The sequence below is a fragment of the Trichomycterus rosablanca genome, chromosome 17, assembly GCF_030014385.1.
Source record: "Trichomycterus rosablanca isolate fTriRos1 chromosome 17, fTriRos1.hap1, whole genome shotgun sequence".
NCBI classification, from domain to species: domain Eukaryota; kingdom Metazoa; phylum Chordata; class Actinopteri; order Siluriformes; family Trichomycteridae; genus Trichomycterus; species Trichomycterus rosablanca.
In genome coordinates this window covers 23,575,089-23,596,549 of record NC_086004.1, presented here as the reverse complement: position 1 = coordinate 23,596,549, position 21,461 = coordinate 23,575,089, and the positions used below count along the sequence as shown (strand labels likewise).

General features: G+C 39.9%; 1 protein-coding gene across 1 annotated transcript in view; it reads left to right on the top strand.

Annotated features, from left to right (window-relative positions):
• Positions 1-21,461, top strand: part of ly75 (lymphocyte antigen 75) — a 45,382-nt gene that overhangs the window by 9,812 nt on the left and 14,109 nt on the right. The window contains exons 3-21 of the mRNA XM_063012404.1: positions 1,553-1,726; positions 2,502-2,657; positions 2,900-3,016; positions 3,822-3,950; positions 4,977-5,165; positions 6,168-6,322; positions 8,236-8,343; positions 8,444-8,532; positions 9,053-9,222; positions 10,154-10,359; positions 10,440-10,582; positions 12,562-12,643; positions 12,779-12,850; positions 17,103-17,226; positions 17,383-17,418; positions 17,516-17,685; positions 19,457-19,518; positions 20,128-20,204; positions 20,868-21,001. Of these exons, the coding sequence (XP_062868474.1) occupies positions 1,553-1,726; positions 2,502-2,657; positions 2,900-3,016; positions 3,822-3,950; positions 4,977-5,165; positions 6,168-6,322; positions 8,236-8,343; positions 8,444-8,532; positions 9,053-9,222; positions 10,154-10,359; positions 10,440-10,582; positions 12,562-12,643; positions 12,779-12,850; positions 17,103-17,226; positions 17,383-17,418; positions 17,516-17,685; positions 19,457-19,518; positions 20,128-20,204; positions 20,868-21,001 (2,393 nt within the window). The remainder of the gene's footprint in view (positions 1-1,552; positions 1,727-2,501; positions 2,658-2,899; positions 3,017-3,821; positions 3,951-4,976; positions 5,166-6,167; positions 6,323-8,235; positions 8,344-8,443; positions 8,533-9,052; positions 9,223-10,153; positions 10,360-10,439; positions 10,583-12,561; positions 12,644-12,778; positions 12,851-17,102; positions 17,227-17,382; positions 17,419-17,515; positions 17,686-19,456; positions 19,519-20,127; positions 20,205-20,867; positions 21,002-21,461) is intronic.

The following is a 21,461-nucleotide window of genomic DNA, read 5'->3' as shown; positions in this document are numbered from 1 at the left end:
TTTAGCTCCCTGGCAGAAGCAGACATGTTTGAATAGAAAGTTCTGGTATTTTATTATTCCTGGTTCTTTTTAATGTCATCCTTCTTTTTTTAAACAAATTGCATTACATCTGACCTTGGAGCGAGGTTTCTGTTGGCATAGTTGTGGCATCTGATGCTAGTTTTGGAGCTTAGGTGACTCCAGGATCTTTTCTGTAGCCCTCCAACAGTGATTATTGGGGATATTTTGCCTCTCTTTCCATCCATTGCACCGTGCGTGGGAGGTAAAGAAAATTGCGTTCTCATTTAGGCAAGTTATTTATTTATTTATTTTATATTTTGTTTATGCATTTTCTCCCTTTTTCTCCTGACTGTAGCGCGTCCAAATTCCCGATTGCGTCATGCTTCCTCTCCCCTAATGCCGACCATGGCTCTGATTGAGGAGAACGAAGCTAACCCACGCCCCCTCCGTCATGTGGGCAGCAGCCGTATGCTTTTTGTCACCTACACTTGACGAGTGCAATGCGGATCAGCACGGAGAGACACACCCTGACAGCACTCTTTCCTTGTCTCGGTGCAGGTGCCATCAATAAGCCAGCAGAGGTCGTAATTGCATCTGTCATGAGAGTCCCTATCCAGCTTAATACCCCACCCCTATATGAACAACAAGCCAGTCATTGTTCGTGTGGCTGCTCAGCCCAGCCGGTAGGCAGAGCTGAGACTCGATAAGATGTATTCGAGATCCCAGCTCTGGTGTTCTAGCGTGTGTTTCACCGTTGCACCACTGCTAATTCTGTAGCCTTTTATTTAAGTTATTTAAACCATTTCCTTCCCAGATTGGATTGGTGTTCTTTTCAGGGTTTGTTACATCATTGCGTTGAGTCATTCCACAGAAACCAGGCCAAATAGGGAAATGATCAGTATAAGAGGAAGTCATGGATTTCTTCTTGAAAGTTCTTAGACATTAAAAGAAGAAGATATACTTTATTTGTCATATATACATATACAGATGTACAGTACAATGAAATTCTTTCTTCGCATATCCCAACTTGTTTGGAAGCTTGGGTCAAAGCGCAGGGTCAGCCATCGTACCGCGCCCCTGGAGCAGATAGGGTTAAGGGTCTTGCTCAAGGACTTAACAGTGGCTGCATAGCAGAGCCTTGATTTGAACTGCCAATGTTCCGGTTGATAGCCCAAAGCTCTACCCACTAGGCTACCACTGTCCCTAGTTACATTTTCAGTTACATTTTGTTTCTTAAAACTTTCTTGGGATTCCAATAATTGTGGCTCATGTGGCTTTTTAAAAATGTTAAAGTGATAATGAGGGAAATATTTACTTCAATTAAAGGTCAGGTTTTCCTTTTTTTCCAGTTTGAGATTAAGCTAATTCAACAATGGTACATTTCTTTTCACCCTTTTAGTGCATCTTCACCAAGGGTGCAAGCAATTGGAATGGGACTGGAAGGTTGTTTTAAACAGAGTCAAATTGCCCCGAAACAATGTTGAGAAAGCTTAGACTCTGGTATTTTCCTCTGTAATAAATCCTTTTTTTTTTTTTTTTTTTGTGTTTACAGCAATGCATACTAGCGGGGGTAATGCTTATGGAGCCCCCTGCAAGTTTCCCTTTGTCTATAAGAGCAAATGGTACCACAGCTGTCTTCCTAGTGATGCGGAGCATCCTCACGACTGGTGTTCCACCACAGATAACTACGACGAGGATCAGAAGTGGGGAAACTGTCTAAAATATGGTACGCTTGTGTCTATTCTGCTAATGTGACTTAATTGCTGTTCTGTGGGTAGCTGTGGTTCAAGTGATTGGTAATAATGAGATATAAATGTATTTCATTTGTATGTTTGTATTACGGGTTATGGTGGGTGTGGCGTTCCCCGGAATCACAGGACGCAATGCAGTAACACCAGACGTAGCCAATCACTGGGATTAGATGCCCTATCAACTGAGGGATACGAACCCTGGATGCCAGTGATAGTGCAGTAGAAAAATATATCACTACACCACCTGATTGCCCATAAGCAGTTTTATTATTATTATTAAATAGTTTAACCAGTAATAATAATGAACAATATCACTAAACATATCTCTTGACAGCTGTGAGTCCACCCAGGCTAACATTTGGCATTGTGCATGGTAATCTTAGGCTTGTGTCTAGTTGCCAGCACATGGTAACCAAATCCCTGAAGCTTTTGACTCTAAACAGTCCATGTGTTTCCATTTCTTGTAAATTTAGTTAATACATTTGTAGTAAAGGAGTGGCACAGTAGTGCAGTGGGTGCTCACAGCAACAGGGGGCTGGGATGCTATGGTCCTCTCTGTGTGGAGTTTACACTTTTTCGTGTGTTGATAAACTGTTAGCCATGTAGTGTACCTAAAGCATCTTTTCATTTTGCATGCCTTCAACGTCGGAGAAACATTAAACCTAATAATAAATCTAATTTTTTTTTATCTACTCTGTTTTACCATGTTTTCTTCCCCATAGAAACATGTCTGTTGTGTGTCTGTTGCAGAGGAGGGATGTGGTACGTTGTGGTCCAGCTTTGGCGATGGCAGCTGTTACCAGGTGGTTTCCACAGCGATGGTTACATGGCACGAGGCACGGGATGCCTGCCGCAGTCAGGGTGGAGACTTGCTGAGTGTATCGAGCCCTGAAGACCTGCAGCAATGTAAATAAAATGATGCATTATACTCGAATTATTATTAGAGTCTCAGTGGAATGTCTTACAGTATGGGTCATTACTTACATTATTTTCATATGGTTCCTCTCAAGGTTTCCTACTGTAATTTTAAGGGTGTTGTTCCTTGTCACTGTCACCCTTGGCAGGGGTTTTTGGTCCTGGATGTTGTTTTGAGACAATGTATCTTGTAAAAAGCTATCCAAATAAATATGACTTGACTTGACTTGCAGTTAAAACACGGACTGATCTACCTGAGCAGCTGTGGATTGGGCTAAACCAGATGGACTGGATGATGGGCTGGCAGTGGTCAGACGGATCCCCCTTAGCTTATATTCCATGGAAACCAGGTAATCAAACCTTTACTTTTTAAACCAGACAGAACAAAAGTTGTGTTTTTGCTCTGTGAGGGATGCAACCCTGTTTCACACCCCTTTGTTTTTTTGTGTTTGTTTGAGTGTAGCACGCAGTGTGTTTTATTGTACAGGCTTAAGCTGGGTCAGTCGCAACATCGTTGTGTAATGACAATGGGCCTCTGTTGTCATCAATGCCGCTGTTCATGCGAACGTGTTTATTTGCATGGGTCTGCCTGGAAAATGTCTTCTTGTGTTTGTATTCAAGCAGCTTGAATTGGATCATTTGTGCTCATGTGTTTCTAGAACTGATGAAGGGTACATCTGTCTGACCAAATCATTGTGGGTGTAGTTACTCAAGATTTAAAGAAATACTCAAACCATCCAAAGAGAAACTGACACCGGGTGGAAGCAGTGTCTGGATGTGAGGTTCGAACCCTGGTCCTTAGAACCCTGAAGTCTGCTATGAAGACTATTACTACTATCACTAATAGTAATAATAATAATTAAGACTTTGGTCTGTTTCCCCCAAAAACAATGGGCATGAGCACACCCTGGACTGGGTGCCAATCCATAAACCCATACTGGTTTAATAAACTGTGGCACCATAATAAAAAATAAACTAGTAATAACAGCTTGGTGTGTTTGTGCAGCTGGCAGTGTGGGTGCTGTACAGGAACATAGGTCCTGGGGATTGGAAGTCTCTGTTTCTCCTTGCTTCTAAAAACAACTTTTCATCCACTAAACATTTAATGACTGTGAGTTTGAACTAATGATGTCCTTGGTTTTTTCTACTCCTCAGAAAAGACTATCTGGAAAGAAGAGTGTGGGGTAATAACCCCTGATCTTCTTTTTAGGGGTGAGACCTGTGAGCTAAGGTTTCCATATATCTGTGAAAAGAAAGAGAACAGCACGCAGACTGCAGCTACAGGTAAGACACAGACTTGTACATGAACTTACTACTAATTGTATTGTTCTTAATATCTGCATACACACTCAGTATAAGAATGATGGGGCATGAACCTGTGTTGGGCTTGCGATTTTTGTGCTTGTTCACCTGATTAAAATTTGACCTAGTTTGCTGCTGACCTTTTCAAAGCACCTCCAGTGAGACGCACTGTTTGATATGACGAACACACAACAAACAAAGCTTGGCGTGAACAAAGCTTATTATGACTTATTATATTAAAACAATGAGAGAGGAATTTCATTAGTGGAGAGAACTTATGAGCAGTAATAATTAAGAGAGATTTAGTATTCCTGTGTGTATTTTTTAATATATTAAACCACGTTAAGCTTTTTTAACGATAAGCGTTTTAGACTCTCGGAAAAGCTGATTCTGATTCTCACAATTTCTCAGCACCCTGAGCTATGACACAAGTTTAAAAGTGAATCAGTGAGGAAAATCTAGCTAAACACAGATACATGTGGAAGCTTTCAGAGTGGATTTGATGTTTATTCCACAGAAATGCATATTCATGTTGTGGTGCACTTTGATGGCATTTTACTGCACTGCTCAAGCCAAGCACCAAGGCTCGCGGTTTTGCTGCTTCTCATGTGAATGCGCCCTAAGACCACATCATGTTTAACCACTGTTTGACAAGACCATGATGTTCTGACCTTAAACTTCTGACATAAATCATCATGTGATAGTAAAAGTCGAGATCCTTGAAAAGGCATGGCTACGTTTCTCCCCATCTTTAACTTCATAGTTTTTGTAAACCTGTGCCCACTGTAGCCTCAGCTCCCTGTTCTTTGCTGACAGGATCAGAACCAGGTGTGATCTCTTACTGTTGTAATTCATTAGGGTTTAAGGTTTTGTGCATTCTGAGATGCTTTTCTGATCATAACAGTTGTAGACCTTCTGCATCTTATATGTACCTGTGTGCATCTAATAGTTCCTCTTCTTGTGTGTGTGTGTGTGTGTGTGTGTGTGTGTGTGTGTGTGTGTCTGAAGTTAAAGTGGAGTACAAGCCCACAGAGTGTGAGAGTGGCTGGATTCCTGGACATGGCTATTGCTATAAGCTTTACAGAAACCAGGCGACTTACACAGATGCGCAGCAAGTGTGTATGCAGCACGATGCTCAGCTGGCCAGCATCCACAGTCTAGATGACATAGAGCTGATCAACACACAGTTTTCAGAAAGTAAGCACACAATCTCACACCTGAAGTCGAGGTATTGCTTCATACATTTGTGGTGAAACGTTTACACAACACACTTTGCACAAGCAGTTTGGTCCTTTCAGGCAGTGCTGCAACTGGTTTTTACTTTTGACTAAATAATTATTGATAATAATAATAATAATATCGTTCATGAATTCAAGTAGTCATTAGTGGAGGGAAGTGAAGTCACAAACCGTTGACATGATGTTAGGCGGTCAAGCATTGAATGAATGATTCACACCACCACCATGTCAGTGTCACCGCAGTGCTCTGAATGACCCACCACCCAAATAATACCTACTCTGGGTCATGTGGGGGTCCTGGCCATTGAAGAACAGCATGAAAGGGGGTTAACAAAGCATGCAGAGAAACTATAGTCAGTAATTGTAGAACTACAAAGTGCTTCTATATGGTAAGTGGAGCTCGATCAAATGGACAGTGAGTGTAGAAACAAGGAGGTGGTTTTAATGTTATGGACTGTATGTAAATAATTTTTCATAAACATCGTTGCCTTTTGTAAATGCTTTTTTACTCAGTCATGGTAGCATGTCCTGTAGACTGCTGTTTTTAATACTTACACGTACTTACTGGAATCATATGGAGTATGCGACACGGCTCTGGAAGGTGTGTTTAGTCTGCAGCTCTCTTTAGCCAGGACTGATGGTGCAAGTGTTAGTTGTTGTACAACAGGGAAATTAAAACTGCGAGATTGGGTGAGAAGGATTTGGGGGGGTGTTGGGGGCTATTTACATATCCCTTCTTTTTTGTTTGTTTTATTTTCATTTGCTACTGTTCCAACTTTTGGGGGCATATTTGTGCTTGTGTATCTGTAAATGTATGTAAACTTTTGACTTTTCTTTGTACTGCCAGTAATGTGAATCACTGAAGCATTGTAAAATTTTACTGGCAACTTGTAAAAGCTTTCTTTGGAAGTAAACTATATTTCATCTGAATCATCTGTATGTTTGTCTGTTTGCTTTCCAGAGAGCCTGGCAGCCTGGCTCGGTCTAAAGGCAGAGAAAAACACACATTTTTTTAAATGGGAGGATGGAACAAATGTGTCAATTACTCACTGGGAACGTAATCAACCCCCGCTGCTGACGGTCAACACCACCAGATGTGTGATGCTTGCTGAAAGGGTATGTGTCTTTGTGTTCTCTTTTTATTCTGCTCAGATACTTTTAGTTTTGCTAAAAGTTTGGTTAACATTGTATTACAAATTACACTATAAAGGTAAAGCTTTGTGGACACCCAACAGCTATTTCTGGTTCCCACTGTGTCGTTTTAACTGCCTCCACTTTTTTGGGTAGGTTTTCAGTAGATTTGTTTTAACATCACTGCAGGGATTCACTTCCATTCTGCCACCAGATAACTAGTAGGCTTTAGAATGAATACTTGTTAAAAGGTGGTAAAAGGGATTGAGGTCAGGACTGTGCAAATCACCTCACGAGTTGCTGAATGCAGAAAGCATTCTGTTGGCATCTGCTAAACCCAAACTGCCTGTCAGATGTTGCTGATGTTCTTAATAATAATAATAATAAGTTCAACTTATATAGCACCTTTAACCAAGCTCAAGGTCGCTGTACAGTAATAGAGAGTGGAAACAAAACAAAAATAAACAGAAGTGTGTGAGGATAGGTTAGAAATATAGGTTCAAGAGGTAGAATGAAAATGTTGTGAGAAGAGATGGGTCTTTAGAGACACCTTAAAAACAGAAAGAGAAGAGATAGAGCGAAGAGTCGGGGGCAGAGAGTTCCAGAGTGTTGGGGCGGCAACGCTGAAGGATCTGCCGCCCATAGTGGACATCCTAAATCTAGGAACAGTAAGCTGATTTGTGTCTGACGACCTTAGTCTGCGAGATGGTGTGTGACATGTGAGAAGTTTAGTAAGATAGGTGGGGGCGAGACCATGAAGTGCTTTAAAAGTGAGGACCAGAATTTTATATTTAATACGCATGGAAATTGGCAGCCAATGTAGTTTTTCCAGAACAGGGGTGATGTGGTCAAACTTTCGGGTAAATGTCAGGACCATAGCAGCCGCATTTTGTATAGTTTGCAGGGGACGGAGGGTTTTGGCGGGAAGTCCGTCCAATAAGGAATTGCAGTAGTCCAGACGGCTGGTGACAAAAGTGTGTATCAGTGTTTCCGCCACCTCAAATGAAAGAAAGGGACGGAGACGAGTAATATTGCGAAGGTGAAAAAAGGCTGATTTGGATAGTGATTTCACATGAGGTCCGAATGAAAGCGTAGGGTCAAACAGAACACCAAGATTTCGTACCCAGTTAGAGGGTGAGATGGAAACATTCCCAATGAGGAGGGGAGAGTTTGTGAGGAAGGAAAGTGAAGTTTTAGTGCCCACGTAAAGAAGCTCAGTCTTAAGGGGATTAAGAAGCAGGAAGTTCGAATGCAGTCAAGATTGAAGTTCCTGGATACATGGACATACTCTTGGACTATAAAGGTCACTTCCCATCTGAGTCATAGTCTATCTGCTAAAATAAGCAGACAACTAGCTAAATAATTTTCAATTTATAACAAAGCTCTCATGCAGATATGGACACTTTCTTAATTGGAGCCTGGTCAGCACAAGCTGTTTTCATACTTCTTTGTATGGTTTAGTTACATAAGAAATAATTAATCACAGTGTTTCTTAAAAAAGAACTTAAAAACTTCTAAAAAAAATTGCTGAGGTAAAGGGAAAAATGAAGCCTAAGCTAGCTCAGGTCCCCCTATCAGGAATGCTGTAACTTCGAATGGAAGTGACTTATTTAAAAGTAAGCAAGAGTGTGTGTCTACCCTTCAGAATTTTCACCATGGTGGCATGTTTTTAGCTATGTCAGTTGATGCATTGCATCATGCAGAGTTATCATAACCTGCTGTGCTATTATTTAGATTCTAAATAATAGCACAGCAATAATTCTAAATAGATTCTGAATTGGAGATTCAAAATTGTCCATGACTGTGTTTGACATTAAAGACTTGAACTGATGAACTGAATGTAACCAAAGTGTGTAAAACATGATGTTAAAACTCCAAGTCCAAACTTTCACCCTCAGTACCACGTGTGGAGTGTAGTTCCCTGCAGTCTTCCCCGCGCCTTTATATGTAAAAAGAACGGCACAGTGAATGAGAGCGCAACAGAGGACAGCTGCCCAAAAGAAGGGGTAAGTTAATGTCTTCCTGTCTGGTCATTAGCAAAACCATTTACCAGAGTTCTGAGTAAATGAGAACAAATGCAGCACATATTTCTCTCTATTTGTGCAGGACTGGAGGAGACATGGGAACTCATGTTATAAAGTGGATACACAAGAGGTCCTTTACAAGAACAGCTGTAAAATTATCATTAATAACAGGTAATAGTTCATGTAAAACAGTTCACTTGTACCTAGAATTGCACTGAAACCCTATCAGTAAGAAAATCACGTCGTGGACTGTGAAATGGGCCTTTCCTGTGTAATATGCAATATGCTGTGAAATTTAGTGTGTTTAGCAATATAACGTTTTCATTCGGGTAGCGTTCAAGTGCCTCACATTTACTGGTTAATTTGCAATATGAAGAGGTGCTAACAATCGTATGGTAATCGGTTGGGGGGGGGGGCAGTATTTTCATTAACATAAAGCCATACACTGTCGCTAAATGTTCTAGGTTTACATTCATCTACTAAGGTAGGCTGTGCTGTGTATTGTAGCTTCCATTTATTCTATCATTCAGTTTACGAGTGTAATTTAATGACTGTCGTGAAATGTGGTGCTTTTCTTTAAAAATCCATGAAATCTACAGATTTCATAAAGCAATTTCTGACATCCACACTTTCTAGTTAATTTGCACTGACTTAAAAAGATCCTGATGCTCTCTCTCTCACCTCTGTTTAGATTTGAACAGACTTTCATTAACAGTCTCCTGAAGGAGCATGTTAGCAAAAAGGCGCAGTATTTCTGGACTGGACTGCAGGACATTAAAGGCACAGGAGAGTACCACTGGTCCAGCAACGGCGAGCAAGAAACACGAGTCACGTTTGACAACTGGAAGTGGGGAGAACCAGGTAAAGCATATTTTTGTAGTACATTCTATCGTTCCATTCCAGTATGTTTGTTTTAGCTGTTAATAAATCTTCATTTGACTTTTAGCGATTTATTAATAAAATACAAAATAAACCCCAGTATGCATCAGTTCTGCAATTGAAAATGGCTCGTTGATGACGGAGGTCATAAGAGATTAGCCATGGCTTTAATTCTACCAGTAACTTTTAAAAAACATTATTTACAACCATGTTGAGCAAAAATTGTCACAACACATGACCTGTTAGGGTGGATGGGCTTCTACAGCAGACCACAGGACCCATGTTGTTTATTTTCCTAAGGGGATCAATAAAGTCTTATCTTGTATCATAATTCGTCATGATAACAATATATATATATTTTTATTTGTAATACTTGGGTAAATTGAACAAATTGCAACTTTTGTATCATTGATCAGAAAGGCATCACTTATTTGTTTGCATATAGATTATTTTATACAACACTTTACCATAGTTACCTATGGCACATCAACAGATATAATAATATTTGTGACCCCACCTTTACCCCTTTACCTTTTTCCCTCATCCACCCAATCATAAACAACATCCTGGGGAAAATACATGTCCTACATACGTTTAGCAATAGCGCCTGCAGTGCTTTTATTTATGAGCAGTAAACACTGGTAAAAAAGGTCTCTTGTGGACACAGAGTAATAGGGACAGGCCGGAGGAATGTAAACAAACCAGCACTGTTCACATACAGTTTTCTCAGTCCTGTGATTGTCATCTTTTCTAATTATTTTAAAAGTTGTTTGTATTGTCTTCACATAGTACATTTACCTTAATTGCAACATTTAGAGCAATGTGATTGGCCAGTGCATCTATCCTTGTCAGATCTTTACAGATGGCTTTTTTTTTAAACAACTTATTAAAATGCAAAATCCATGTGCCACAGCTAAGCTGGGAGGATGTGCAGTAATGACTACAAACCCGCTGGGACAGTGGATGGTGAAGAACTGCACTGAGTTTAAAGCCGGTAGTGTTTGTAAGAGCCCTATTCCTGATGAGCCGCCTTCTCCCCTGGATCCGGACGAACCTGTACTCCGTGCCAATTGCCCAGCAGGATGGACCTCGAAAGAAGGAGTCAGATACTGTTACAAGGTGAGGCCGTGTTTATTTCTGCACTTGTGAGATGAAATACACCCGTTTTTTGATTGTCGTGCATCTGTGTGCGCCCGTAGGTGTTCCATGAGGAGAGGATAAGTCGTAAGCGCACTTGGGAAGAAGCCAAAGGCTTTTGTGAGGGGCTGGGTGCTCATCTGGCCAGCTTCACTGATTTGGAGGAGATGACTTTACTCAATGAAATTCTGAGAGAATCTATTAGGTACAAACATACGTACAGTATACACAAACCTATATGGATACTGGGGTTTGTTTGTCAATAAATGCTTTTACAATCATACATTAGGTGCAGTAGTGAAATTATGTATGTGAATCATATATATATACAGTGTATCACAAAAGTGAGTACACCCCTCACATTTCTGCAGATATTTAAGTATATCTTTTCATGGGACAACACTGACAAAATGACACTTTGACACAATGAAAAGTAGTCTGTGTGCAGCTTATATAACAGTGTAAATTTATTCTTCCCTCAAAATAACTCAATATACAGCCATTAATGTCTAAACCACCAGCAACAAAAGTGAGTACACCCCTAAGTGAAAGTTCCTGAAGTGTCAATATTTTGTGTGGCCACCATTATTTCCCAGAACTGCCTTAACTCTCCTGGGCATGGAGTTTACCAGAGCTTCACAGGTTGCCACTGGAATGCTTTTCCACTCCTCCATGACGACATCACGGAGCTGGCGGATATTCGAGACTTTGCGCTCCTCCACCTTCCGCTTGAGGATGCCCCAAAGATGTTCTATTGGGTTTAGGTCTGGAGACATGCTTGGCCAGTCCATCACCTTTACCCTCAGCCTCTTCAATAAAGCAGTGGTCGTCTTAGAGGTGTGTTTGGGGTCATTATCATGCTGGAACACTGCCCTGCGACCCAGTTTCCGGAGGGAGGGGATCATGCTCTGCTTCAGTATTTCACAGTACATATTGGAGTTCATGTGTCCCTCAATTAAATGTAACTCCCCAACACCTGCTGCACCCATGCAGCCCCAGACCATGGCATTCCCACCACCATGCTTGACTGTAGGCATGACACACTTATCTTTGTACTCCTCACCTGATTGCCGCCACACATGCTTGAGACCATCTGAACCAAACAAATTAATCTTGGTCTCATCAGACCATAGGACATGGTTCCAGTAATCCATGTCCTTTGTTGTTATGTCTTCAGCAAACTGTTTGCGGGCTTTCTTGTGTAGAGACTTCAGAAGAGGCTTCCTTCTGGGGTGACAGCCATGCAGACCAATTTGATGTAGTGTGCGGCGTATGGTCTGAGCACTGACAGGCTGACCCCCCACCTTTTCAATCTCTGCAGCAATGCTGACAGCACTCCTGCGCCTATCTTTCAAAGACAGCAGCTGGATGTGACGCTGAGCATGTGCACTCAGCTTCTTTGGACGACCAACGCGAGGTCTGTTCTGAGTGGACCCTGCTCTTTTAAAACGCTGGATGATCAAAGTGCAAGACACTTTGCTCAATAAAAAATGAATTTTTAAGTGAATCTTTTATATACATTTACATTTATTTGACACATGGTTCACAATTGCATTCTAAAACCTTTCAACACTGCAGGTGTGTCTTAACAGAACTTAACATGTTGCAATCTATGATTACATTTACAGTATTAAGTCAATGGAATCATTATTTACTGCTTTAAGTAAAACTGTATGGCCAGAGTAGCTGGACACCTAACTTGAGCTTTTTAGACATTCATTTTCAAAACATGGCCATTACTACAGAGATCTTTTAGTGTGTATGTAGGAATTACTTTCCATTGCCCATTTAATCAAAAATACATTTGTGAGGTTTCTAATGGGATTAAGGTCACACTCCACATTAAACTCAAGCCATGTCTTGATGGACCTCGCCTTTGTGCACTGGGGCACAGTCATGTTAACCAGGAGAGGGCATTCTGTAAACAAGTGACACAAAGTTGGAAGCATTGGAAACGTTGAAAGCGCCAAATCATTGCGGGGCTTTTCCCCCGACCTAGCCAATTATGTCTGCATAGGCACTCAACTGCACCATAATCCATTGCATCACTCATGCTCCTGCAATATTTATTTTTTATTACAGTTAGAACAGTTAAGTGCAAGCTTACTTCATTTAAACCCTACATTTTGAACAGAGCTATACCTTTTAGAAGAAACGTCTAAGTTTATTTGTTTTGTTGTACAGTAATGACCGCTACTTCTGGGTTGGGTTGAATCGTCGGAACCCAAACAACGACAACCGCTGGGAGTGGAGCGATGGGCAACCTGTAAGTTCTTAGCATAACAAGCAACTGGTATCTACCTTTTCTTTATGGCTTCTTTGTTCAGTGAAGCCTCTTAAACGGCAATCATTTGAGTTTCTCTGTCACCAATGCAGACATAGCTTTGTTGCTCTGTAACAGGTGTCCATGATGATATTTCCCCAAGAGTTTCATGAAGATGATGAATATAACAGAGACTGCACTGCTTTTAAGGTGAGCTATATATATATATATATACAGTGTATCACAAAAGTGAGTACACCCCTCACATTTCTGCAGATATTTAAGTATATCTTTTCATGGGACAACACTGACAAAATGACACTTTGACACAATGAAAAGTAGTCTGTGTGCAGCTTATATAACAGTGTAAATTTATTCTTCCCTCAAAATAACTCAATATACAGCCATTAATGTCTAAACCACCGGCAACAAAAGTGAGTACACCCCTTAGTGAAAGTTCCTGAAGGGTCAATATTTTGTGTGGCCACCATTATTTCCCAGAACTGCCTTAACTCTCCTGGGCATGGAGTTTACCAGAGCTTCACAGGTTGCCACTGGAATGCTTTTCCACTCCTCCATGACGACATCACGGAGCTGGCGGATATTCGAGACTTTGCGCTCCTCCACCTTCCGCTTGAGGATGCCCCAAAGATGTTCTATTGGGTTTAGGTCTGGAGACATGCTTGGCCAGTCCATCACCTTTACCCTCAGCCTCTTCAATAAAGCAGTGGTCGTCTTAGAGGTGTGTTTGGGGTCATTATCATGCTGGAACACTGCCCTGCGACCCAGTTTCCGGAGGGAGGGGATCATGCTCTGCTTCAGTATTTCACAGTACATATTGGAGTTCATGTGTCCCTCAATGAAACGTAACTCCCCAACACCTACTGCACTCATGCAGCCCCAGACCATGGCATTCCCACCACCATGCTTGACTGTAGGCATGACACACTTATCTTTGTACTCCTCACCTGATTGCCGCCACACATGCTTGAGACCATCTGAACCAAACAAATTAATCTTGGTCTCATCAGACCATAGGACATGGTTCCAGTAATCCATGTCCTTTGTTGACATGTCTTCAGCAAACTGTTTGCGGGCTTTCTTGTGTAGAGACTTCAGAAGAGGCTTCCTTCTGGGGTGACAGCCATGCAGACCAATTTGATGTAGTGTGCGGCGTATGGTCTGAGCACTGACAGGCTGACCCCGACCCTTTTCAATCTCTGCAGCAATGCTGACAGCACTCCTGCGCCTATCTTTCAAAGACAGCAGTTGGATGTGACGCTGAGCACGTGCACTCAGCTTCTTTGGACGACCAACGCAAGGTCTGTTCTGAGTGGACCCTGCTCTTTTAAAATGCTGGATGATCTTGGCCACTGTGCTGCAGCTCAGTTTCAGGGTGTTGGCAATCTTCTTGTAGCCTTGGCCATCTTCATGTAGCGCAACAATTCGTCTTTTAAGATCCTCAGAGAGTTCTTTGCCATGAGGTGCCATGTTGGAACTTTCAGTGACCAGTATGAGAGAGTGTGAGAGCTGTACTACTAAATTGAACACACCTGCTCCCTATGCACACCTGAGACCTAGTAACACTAACGAGTCACATGACATTTTGAAGGGAAAATGACAAGCAGTGCTCAATTTGGACATTTAGGGGTGTAGTCTCTTAGGGGTGTACTCACTTTTGTTGCCGGTGGTTTAGACATTAATGGCTGTATATTGAGTTATTTTGAGGGAAGAATAAATTTACACTGTTATATAAGCTGCACACAGACTACTTTTCATTGTGTCAAAGTGTCATTTTGTCAGTGTTGTCCCATGAAAAGATATACTTAAATATCTGCAGAAATGTGAGGGGTGTACTCACTTTTGTGATACACTGTATACTGTATATGTGTGTCATTACATATTGCAGTAATCCAAAGTAAACAGCTTCACAATTGTAAATAAAGGGTGGATTGGGAACTGTCTAATTGGTATGGTTTGCATAACCATAAAAACTTCAAATTTGGTTTGTTTGAACTGATCTTAAACTGGTTTCTAACTTATTTAAATGCCTTCAATCGTCATTCAATTACCTGTGGAGTACCTCAAGGATCAATCATGGGACCTTTGCATTTTAACCTTTATATGCTTCCATTGTCTGATAAAATTTAGATTCATAACATTTACCACCACCAGTATGCAGGTGATACTCAGCTTTATATATCCCTAGCACCAAATTCTTGCAAGTCTGTCAGCTCACTGTTTGTTCAAATGCATAAGTGAGATCATTATTTGAAGTCTTGCAATGGCCTGCTGTTAAACAGAGAAAAGTGAGGTTCTAATTGTTAGAAGTAAGACACAAACAAAATACAGGCTTATCTAGAACCTGTGAATTTGGAGGCCAAACAATGTGTCAGAATCTTGGAGTCATTTTTGATAATGAGTCCAGTTTTAAATGTCACTGTAGTAACGTCTGTTCGGGACATTCTAACTCCTGCTGATAACGAGAAACTTGTGCATGCTTTTGTCACATCTAGACTTGACTGTTGTTGTATCTGTTTTCTGCCCTACCCAGGAGTTCTATTAGATAACTGTAAAGAGTTCAGAATGCTGTACAAGAAAGTGGGATCATATTACACCAGCACTTATCACTCCATTGGCTTTCTGTGTCTTTTAGAATTGATTTTAAGGTTCTTTTATTGATTTTTATTGTCTCCATGGTCTCCATGTATTCTAGTGAATTACTTTTAGATATGATCCAACCAGAACTCTTAGATCATTCAACAGCAGATGGGGAATCTTGTGAAGCTAGACATTTGGGGGACACATTATGTCTGTGCCAAATCAAACATGCAGACGAATGTTCTGCTGTGGTGACCACATGTTTGGAGGGACTCCAGTGGCCTGCTCAAAGCCCTGACCTTTTTGACCTTTAGGTTGAATTAAAACGTTGATTGCTAGCCAGGCCTTGTTGTCCAGTACTTGTACATGGCTTCATCATGTTCTTTTTACAGAATTTTACACTTTAAAATCTTGTGAAAAGCATACCTGGAAGAGTAGAGTCTGTTACATTTGTGAGGTGGGGCTACCTCTGTATTAATGCCCATGGTTTTGGAATAGGATGTCCATCAAGCTTATGACTCCACATATGTATGTGTCTCCACAGTATGTATACATAGTTTGGCATAATGGACTTAGTGTTAATACAGTGTGTATTAAATGTAGCTGGTGAATTGTTTCAAAACCATTTGTGAAAGCTAAGAAGAGTGTGTCTGGGTTGCTGGCATCCATTTGCTTTGCACGACTGTCAGAACTTATTAGGAAGGATGAAAATAAATATCAGTTTCTCCCTGCTGGCAAATGGCAGTCAGCCAGCACTCTACAGTTTAGGCGTAGTCATTCTGTGCTTCACACACTGGTGTAACTGACAGTGTGCGGTTATGGGAAAGCATAAGTGAGTCAGTACAAACAGATTATAATTGAGAACAGATCACAACCCACCTTTTCAGTGTATGAACATTACACAACACAGTGGAGAGTGGTCAGATAAATAAAACTGTGTCCAGTCCAGATGTCCTCATTAGGGGCCATCCTTTTTCAGATTTGAATGCATGCTTTACCATGGCTCATGTATGTGTGTGTGTGTGTGTGTGTGTGTGTGTGTGTGTATGGAGGAGAGAATCGGTGTGTGACAGGTAGAGAGGGTTTAAAAAAAGCTTGTGAAGAAGTCAGAAGTAGGAAATACTAAGAAAACAACTCAACTGCACATTTCTTCTCTGAAATGTGTAACAATGTCCTGAACACAGAGCTATATGGGACATAGCAACATAAAACACTTTTGAGATGAATTGGAATGTCACTAGTGAGCCAACCTTCTCATACAACATTAGTTCCTGACCTTACAAATCTTTTTTTTTTTTTTTTTAAATAAGTTTGCCCCAAAAACTAGTAACTTGGGTGAGATTTGCTGGTTCCCAGTTCACCTTAAGAACTGGCGGATTTGCTGAGCAGATTTTATTAAGTAGCACATGTAGAGGTTTAACTATTTAATGTGCTAGCACATCACTGCTGAGTGTAGAGAAGGAAGGGAGGGAAGGTCGGACGACATCCCATACCCTGCTACTGTGCTGTGCAATCTCTGGAGGGGGTATGGAGCAAGAAGATGGCAATATGACTCTTACGTGGGAGCCCAACACTGGAAGATGTTAAGAAGTGGTTGGTGACTGGGCTCATGTCAGAGGAGACACATGATGCGCTATTTGGTCATTTGGTGAGGTTGAAGATAGTCCAAGCAGTAACAGAGTTACATACAGGAATTAGAAATGGCTAGATCAATGTAAATGCACACATACAGAAATCATATTGCTAACTCTTGATGTTGGTCATTTCTTTACTTAGGACTATGAGCTCAAGAGAACGGTAATTCAGGTACTTTTTCCTCATTAATTATTTCCCACACCTTCTTTCTTTGTTGTGTAACCAGTCTCTAAAACGAAACTACATGCTCGTGTGGTACTTCCTGATGACTGAAGTTCCAAAACTCCAGTTTTACCCCAAAGCTTTTCACTGTGATGCCAAGCTGGAATGGGTGTGTCAGATCCCGCGAGGTAAACCAAACACAAACATTCACCATGTAGTTTACACAAACATCTACCTAACAGACGTCCTGACTTCCTGTTCAGAGCCATTCAATACATATCCCAAGTAATCATGTTTTGCATATGTGTTAAGTGTTTCCTTATTTTATTTTGTCTGTATTTCAGGTCAAACCCCAAAGAATCCGGAATGGTATAAACCAGGTGGTGTATCACCCTCCTCTTTCTTTGTTCATCTTACACTGTCTTTTAAGAAAGCTTATTTTTATGTGTGTGTGGAATTTTATGACATGCCCTGCAGATGGACATCATGAAACATCGGTATTTGTTGACAAGCAGGAGTTCTGGTTTGTAACCGAGCCGAAGTTGTCCTATGATGAGGCTAGCACATACTGCAGCAGCAACCACAGCAAACTAGCCACACTCAGGACGATCAACTCTGCCATTATTCTGCACAATAATATCGTTAAGGTAACACCAATGATCTTTAAGCACTACTGCCATACACAGAGAAAACAGGATCCATGTCTGTTATCTAGCCAAAGTGTACAGGTGCAAGACTTTTTAAACCCTTCATATCTGGCAAATACCTATTTCTATAAAATTCCCTGAATACCTACATGAACAACAACCTAAGACTATGAGAGAAATTTTTAACCAAGCCAAAATAGAAACCTTCCCCATTTTCTTGGAAAAGATTGGTCTAAAAGAACGCATCAAAAAAATAAAAAAATATATAAAAATAGGGATGTAACGATACCCACTACTCACGATGCGATGCGATTCACAATACTCACTATAAGATTCACTATACAATTTTTAAAACAAAATTAAATTGAAGACATATTATGACAGTTTCCTTTTATTATTTCTCTTTAAAAAAATAAATAAAACTTCTGTATTTGTGCTTATCTTTTATTTATATAAATAAGGAATGTCCTTTTATTTTTGAGGTAGGTACAAACTATGCAAACCAATGCTGCACATTTCCCTTTTTGTGTAAAAAAACCCTGAAATGATAGAAATCCCACATTAAATAAATAATACAAATGAAGAAAGTATGCTCACATAAATAAATTTGGCTGAAAAATTCCAAACCTGGCAACCCTGTAGTGATGTCAACCAGGCGAGGTGAATAGCCCCAGTGCCCTCTGCTGTTTAAAGTGAATATTGATTCATTATACATGTAAACCGATTTGAATCGTTACACGTGAATCGATTTTTAACTGCCTTGTGGTGCATCGTTACATCCCTACTAAAACAACACTATAGACTAATTTAAAAATTCCCCACCCTTCCTGTCATGAATATAACCATTGTGTAAGCACAGTGTAAAACATCTACATAAATAAATAGATTAATTAAACTCTTCAGAATGATCTAGATTTTTGTAGTCAAAACGTGCTTTGATCATTCACTCCAATCAAGTCCAATTCAGATTGGATTCGTTTGTCGGGGGACCTAAAGTAGTTTCAGCTTTTACAGGTGTTATTTCTGTCAGAGGAGACCTAATTACTAAAATTACAGACTACAAACTACAATTACTTATTGTAAGTTTAGCGGTGTAGGCCATCTGGCATTGAGAAGACATTTTTCACCTACTGCAGGAATCCATAGTAAACAGCTTTAGAATTGTAAATAAATGGTGGTACTTGGTATGGTTTGCATAACTGGATTTCCATCTTCTCTAAACTAGGAGTGCTATATTTTAATAGAAAAGGAAGATAAAGTGAATCAGAACCAGAAAACAGCACAATATGCAACAGCTTATTAAAGGGCTGATCATATTACCAGTTACCAGTATAAAGCCTTACTTTGTATTCACACAAGCTTCCAGTTTTCTTAGAGATGCTTTCCTAATGAATTAATCCAGTCTAATTCAATCGTACATTGCAATAAATATTTAAGCACATTTTATACACATGCACATTGCTTCTTAAAATTTACACACATTGTCTTAATAAAAATAACCATTTTGTTTAGTACTAGCAGACTTGGCACAGCTTTTATGCTAGTTATCTTTCCTTATTTCATCCGGGTTTAGCACCTCCTAATGTCTAGTCTGTTTCAACACCTGATGAGGACATTAGTCAATAATGTCGCTTGAACGGTCAGCACTGATTGAGATTTGAACCCTGAAAAAGTCTTACAATGTTAAAACCAGTAAAGAAATGACTTACTTTGTTCATTCTCAATGTATCTGTAAATATGGATCATGTAACTGGTAATCGGTTTGTTGTAGATTGCAGGTTCAGCATCTTGGTGGGTAGACATTAGTGAGCCTGGCCATTTTATTCCTTCAAGGTGAGTTGTTATTATTGTTATTATTATTATTATTATTATTATTATTAATGTAGTAATTACAGTTTAATGTATTTCTTTTTCTTACACAAAGATTTAAATGTTATAGGGAAAAATTGCTAAACTATGTTTGTCACCCATACTTTCAGAAATCACAAATCACCATAATCTATGAATTAGGAATCCATTATAAATCTTTGCACACCACCAAGTTGTCATATATATATATATATATTTTGACCCGACACAGTATATACGTATTTCAACCATTGAGTCACAGTAAGAACAGTTGCTGAGATCATTAATACAAATCATACCCCAATACTATTATGCTATACATGTTTATTACAGGTGTATAGCTTTGAATAAGTTTTTTGTATACAATAATATTTGTCATGATTGTTACATATTTCTGTTATTTCATCCACCCCCGTAGTTTTGGCAGTGTACTGCGAAATTCTGCACTGATACTAAATCATCTGGGTTTGTTCATCATACTGGAACATCATGCTGTTTGTAGAGTACATAAGAAACTGCTTTTGGTTGTTGTTTAACAGAATGTATTCACACTGTGCCATTTAACACAATAATTTATCTTTACTGTCTAACTAGATTATCTCGCCTACATCCTTATTTTCCTACATTGTTGGGGAGATGTACCTCAGTTACCCCTGGATCCTTCACGGCAGGTATGCTAGTAGCATTTATACACCACAGTCACCATTGTATCTTTGAAATCAGAACATGGTAACAGAAAGTACTTGTTGGTTGTCTGTGATGGAGAAGGGTGGGCATTATTTATTTATATTGGCACACCTCTAAAGTATGTCAGATAATTAGTGCTCCAACCAAAAATATAAAGCCAACCGTGTCCTGTGAGCAAAAAGTATTCAGTTCTAAAAAAATAACACACTGGGTAACTGCCAACCTAATGTGATCCTAATAAAGAGGCCGTCTTTAAAAATCCCAACAAGACAATGGTCCAGCGCTCATATATATCTGGCCAGTGAGAGTCCTATGAAGTCTAATTGATTGATACATGGGGTACAGGGGGTGACAAAGTGCACAAAGCAACAGGTAGGCTAATTGTCAGTAATTGTAGTAAGTGTAGGTTATAAAATAATCAACGTACAAACCAGATAGGTGTACATAATGAAGTGCTTGGTAGGTGTATAGATTTGTTTATTCTCATAAATTTTCACTATTTTTCATTTTTAAGCTGCTTAAGAACATGGGAAACACGTTTTTAAAGGATTATGAAATAGACTTTTTAGTCTTTAGTTTATTAATATATTTTACAGCGTTTTATGTGTTTGTTTCTACCAATAACACCCAATCACATGAATATATAGATTTTAGTGTGAAATGCAGCGAGAAGCAGCCGTTTGTTTGCGAGGTGTTAAACGTCACTTCTGCAGACAGTGGAACCGTAGCGCACCCCCCTGGAACACCATGCATGAACAACAGCTTCAGCTTCAGAGACAAGGTTTGCATTCAGTCACTGTGCAGCATACACACACTCTGTGGCCAAAAATATGTGGACACTGTGTTTAAAATAAACCCATTGCTAACAAGTTTATAAAATCATTGATAACGAGGAACACGGGAGAATCCACGTTTCATGTGAGAAAGGGACTCCTTCGCTGTCCGTGTGTTTTGGCAGTCTTGGGTGACCATACACCCTACTGAACAGTCAATGTGTGGCACTCTCGTCCAGTTTGACATGCTTTTGTTCACCCCCACCAATATGTCACTTGCTACTCAATCACGATAATTGAGTTTGAATCTCATTTGCATAATCGAACAATTTTCTTTGACTTGTCGTTTGCTTTTCTGATGTTGTTGTTCAATAAAAAAAAATCAAATGCTTCTTTTTTTTATCGCTTCATATTCATTCATTTCATTTTTGTGAGCAGTGTATTAAACAAAATCATATATACACGTAG